The following is a 4,911-nucleotide window of genomic DNA, read 5'->3' as shown; positions in this document are numbered from 1 at the left end:
TAAACACTACCAGTGACTCGCCTACACAAACATTCAGATTTGCAGAATTAGGAACATCTGTTTTATATCATTAGTCCTGCATTACTTCCTGCATAGATACTAATGACGGACCATTATTCTAAAGTTTTACTGGCTATTCTTGTGATTTTTGTTAACATCCAATTAATTGCAAGCTTTTTTTTAAGTTAAGATGTCACAGCTTGCATCAATATATTTGAGAATATAATAGAGTTGATGGCAAACATTGTTTTAGATTGTCAAAGGCCTATTCATGTCCTTTACATGACATATGAGGGTGAACATCTGACTTAAGAAATTGATTGGTCATAAACATATAGTAGCACTTTTGGCTGTTTTACAAGAGGTGATAGATTAAATTTGTGTTACTATTTTTCCCACTTGCACGTTTTCCAATTATTTATACATTTAGAAATATTTATCCTGTTGTGTGCTCATTCACATCAAAGTTTTGCTATTTTGTTGCCACAAAGCAAATAAAACAATGAAGAAGGCAGTTTGCGTAGTTTATGACCAGAGTACCAGAGTATAATTTGGAGGATGTTATTCCAGTGTAGAGTTCATCTCTTGTTGCGTAGGCAAACAGGGAGATCTTTAACAGCTTCTATTGAGGATTGTGAGTGGATGGAGATCTGGGTGTTTATATCTGTGAGCATGGACACCGTTTGATGAAAATCACCTGTACCTGTATAGATGTCAGAGATTGTTTTTTCTTGAAAACAAAGTGTACTACTTTGTGTAAGAATGTGCAAAAACATAGTAGATGCATACATATTTTATTGAGCTTTTTGATTTCTCATACAGATTAAATGCAGCTGTTAATGTCATAATCACAGTTGAGAGTCTTTATTGTTTATGTTAGAAAGCGTGTATGTTAGTAAGAGCTCCAAGTACAACCACAATCAACTCTGCAAAATCCTACTTTAGTCACGGCGTAAAAATAGGGCACAATTTACTATATTAATTTGACTGAATTTTCTGTATTTATTTTACCTACGTCAAGCTGTTTTGACTTTTATTCATTCCCGGGATATGAATTCTTGATATCTGTGATTGTATTTTCACTAGTGAAATCTCACCATAGGCTGTCAATCTAATTCAGTTGTTGATTTCAGGAATTAACGTTGTTAGTAATTGAAATTTAATTCTTGATATCTGTAATTCATATCCTGAGAATAAGTCTAAACATCTTGCCATATTTACTTGTATTTTGAACTGCATGGCATTGTGTTTTAGAGTTAACGAAAATGTCCGTAAATTAGTGGATAATGTCCCATTAATGTGATGCCAGTACTATTCTATTATTTCACAGATTTATTTCTTACACTACACATTATAAACCATCTATTATGCACAATTTTTGCAACAGTAATCCCAGTTGTCGTTATAATCCGTGTAGCACCACAGGTAAGTCTTGCGGTCGTTGTATCCACACTTGTGATTGTACCTGCAGGTTTGGTTATTCACAGCGGAGTAGCAGTCATCAGAAGTACAGCACTGGTCGTAATTGCCTTTGTCATCTGTGAAGCACCACGGCTTTTTTGAACCATATTTGGCACAGGCATGGTTGCTGCGGCAGTACTGCCCATTTTTGGCTCTACTTCGCCTCAGCGGAGGGCTGCAGTAATCCCACCCACCAGACACTCGATTGCACCAGTAGTAGTCGAAGCCGTACGTGGCGCAGGGGTGATCATCCATACACTTCTCTCCATTAACCGTGATGAGTGAGTACCGCGGTGAGCACTTTATCTGCATATGAGGTAACTGATCCAAACCATTGTAACACCTGTAGCCCTTGCGGTCGTCCTGGTAGAGGCAGGGAGTGGAGCAGCACTCCTTAGGTTTGCGTCCGATGTAGCATTGGCAGTTGTAACTCGTTTCTGAGACGCTTGTGCAGGGCGATCCATCAGCTGTAGTTTTCTGCTTCTCTGGGACCAACAGGCAAACAACAGCATCCGACCCCTCGGACACCTCCCTCTTTTTGAGCTCAACATGCACAGTTTCCCTTACTAGTGGTTTGACAGGAGTTATAACACAAGCAATTCCAGCAAAAAACTTCAGATCCTCTGCCATAGTATAGTAAGTGTTCATGTTTTTAAAGGCTAATTTTACTGTCGCGTCACTCACCCTGACATCATGTTTAGATGCCATTTCCACCGCATCAAGCGTGTTCTGCACACCTGAGCTCATTTGGACTCTTTTTTTCATTGGAATCATTAATTTTACAAACTCTCCCTGAACCATTCTTAATTTATCATTGACACTAAAACATTCATCCACAAAAATATTGACTTTAACTGGCTGTTGAGTTCCTGACTGTGTACTATAGAGGTATGTTAGTCGCTCATTCAGGTCTGAGACACTCATTGTGTTTATGTCTGGCTCTTCCGGCTTGTTTTCCCCCATATAGCTGAAGGAGAAAGACTTTTCGTCATCACTGCGGTGTTTATAACACACAGCCGTCCAGATGTGAGAGGGCACAGACACCCGTTCAGGGTCGTCAGAGATTTCTCCTTGTGGTATCCGTACATTCGCATTAGGCACTGCACCTGTGGCGATGTAGACTGTTGCAGAATATCCGTCACTTTTCAGCTTTTCGCTTAAAAAAATCCTCAATGTTCTTTCCCTCTTATACCAGTGGATACGGTTGAAAGTCGGGTCCATAGGGGCCGCATTGGTCAGTGTGAACGTTGCCTTACGGCCATCATTGCAGTTGAAGCTGTTGGGGTTCAGATGTCCACGATCATATCCGGTGTAACTGTAGTCGCTGCTCATGGCTTGAGATGCTTTAATAGTGGATTCATCATATACGTTTCTCCAGTCGCTCACGTCTTTCTCGAGGACCATATATTCAGTTGAGTACCCTGAAATCTACAGAATAAATCATATGTTTCATGGTTAGTTTGATGTTGACTGCTTGTAAGTAAAGGCTTTAAGTTTTGACATTTTCTTGTGGATAAAGTTCTGTTCTTACTTTGTCTCTTTTAGTGGACATTTATAATGTTTACAGTACAATTACATTACATTTCAAATGATTTGCAATAGCAAAACAGAATGAAGAGCAATAATTAAATTAACAGAACTGCTTCTCATGGACTGCTGATATAAGAACAGAAGCTCATAGTCACCTGTGGCTCGAAGTGCCAGTTGTTTAGCCTTCTGTTGTCGTTCGTGCAGTCAGGGTCAAATGTGTAGGCACTGTAGAGAGGAATCCTGTGACGAACTGAGAACAGCGTAGCATAATAAGTGCGCATTACTCCTCCAGAATTATACACCTGACAGATTCTCCTGGCATTCTGATCCATTCCTCCTGGTTCTGTGTCTCTGTAGAAGAACTCTTTACACTCATCAAAGCTCATGACCACTTTTGCCTGAGCGCTGAATGCTCTCAGCACAATACAGGTGAGCAGACCCAGAGCAAACATGGTGTTATGGAGCAGAGACACCAGAAGCAGAGCTGCTTTAAATACTCAGAGTCAGAGGTGTTGTTGAGGGCGTGACTGAAGTTAACATATGAGAAGACCTGAGGAATATGATGGCACCTCCTCTTCATCATGCTTATGGGACTCATTTTAGAGCAGGAACAGAAACACTGATTTACTGTCAAATGCTGCTCAGTAATAGAAATGCAGTGTTATGTTGTTATAATGTTAGTGTTAGAAATTAGTATTCATGTTGTTTCACTTCTGCATCAGGAGCGGTTTTGTGATCGATGCAGATTTCTCAGTTTTGAAGCCACGGATCGATACAGCAGGGGAGAGAAAACGTCTCGGTTACGTATGTAACCCTCGTTCCCTGAGGAGGGAACGGAGACGTACGTTAGTGACTAACGAATGGGGGGTTTCGCTTAGAAGCCAATCATCTTCTTAGTATTCAACAGCGCCCAATGGCAGTGCCAATGCCATGGGCATGCGGAATTTGCATGCGTAACTCCGCCCCACCTCGTGGGTATATCAGGAAGTACGCTGGCAACATCGCATTATGTTACTGCTGCAGGAGCCAAGACTGAACTCCGCGTTCCAGGCAGCACAGCTGACGTGGCAAAGGAAACGTACGTCTCCGTTCCCTCCTCAGGGAACGAGGGTTACATACGTAACCGAGACGTTCCCTTTCGTTCAGTCACTACGACGTACGTTAGTGACTAACGAATGGGGGATCCTATACAACAACGCCACTCAGCTGTCATCCAGTGCCCTGCGTAAGTGTGAGTACCCTGTCGTAAGACTAGTACGGACGAAGGACTCCCACTTATCACAGGAATACCAAGGTACACTGGGAAGCATATCCCAGTGAGGGAATGCCAAGATGCCTACCGTAGGGAGGGCTTAGAGAATACACATATGACCCGCTGAGGGCTGCATATGGAAGATCACTAGGGTACCAGCCGAAGGTGGATTTTTAACCCTAGGGGTGGCAGGGACTTGCCAAGGGAAAGACACCTGCTCACTGAGGAGGCTTACGGTGGAAATACTCGTGTGGGGGTCGCCGGAGGGAACCATGCACACGGAGCACCTGGCCGGACATGAGGGTCTGGGCTCGAAAGGGCAGACTGAACTGATGTCGGCGTAAGCAGTGCTGGAGGAGCTCAGGGCTCTCGGGGAGCTCACCTGAGGAAAATATCGCACGTATCCAGTCCTGGGAGTGGAATGGCGAGCAAGCGAAGACACCTGAGCCTGGCCCATTACCGGCCACCCGTAGGGGCGAGTACATAGTCGGACACTGGCTCCACTCGGAGATTATAGAATCTGGCGAATGTGTTGGGTGTCGCCCAGCCTGCAGCTCTGCAGATGTCTGTTAGCGAGGCGCCATGCGCTAGAGCCCAAGAGGAGGCCACACTCCGGGTGGAGTGTGCCCTCACACCAAGGGGACATGGTCGGCCTTGCTGCTGGTAAG

At 43.7% G+C, this 4,911-nt stretch overlaps 1 protein-coding gene across 1 annotated transcript; it reads right to left on the bottom strand.

Moving 5' to 3' along the window:
• Positions 1-777: 777 nt before the first annotated feature.
• On the bottom strand, positions 778-3,450 carry LOC307137201 (uncharacterized protein). Its single transcript, XM_079834702.1, has 2 exons — positions 3,147-3,450; positions 778-2,889 (listed from the first exon to the last, which is right to left on the bottom strand). The coding sequence occupies exons 1-2, from the start codon at positions 3,441-3,443 to the stop codon at positions 1,366-1,368; spliced, it is 1,821 nt and encodes a 606-aa protein (XP_079690828.1). The 5' UTR covers positions 3,444-3,450; the 3' UTR covers positions 778-1,365.
• Between the last annotated feature and the right edge of the window lie 1,461 nt (positions 3,451-4,911).

The sequence above is a fragment of the Gobio gobio genome, assembly GCF_949357685.1.
Source record: "Gobio gobio genome assembly, chromosome: 14".
NCBI classification, from domain to species: Eukaryota; Metazoa; Chordata; class Actinopteri; order Cypriniformes; family Gobionidae; genus Gobio; species Gobio gobio.
The sequence above is the reverse complement of the archived record's forward strand: the minus strand, read 5'-3'. Positions and strand labels throughout refer to the sequence as shown.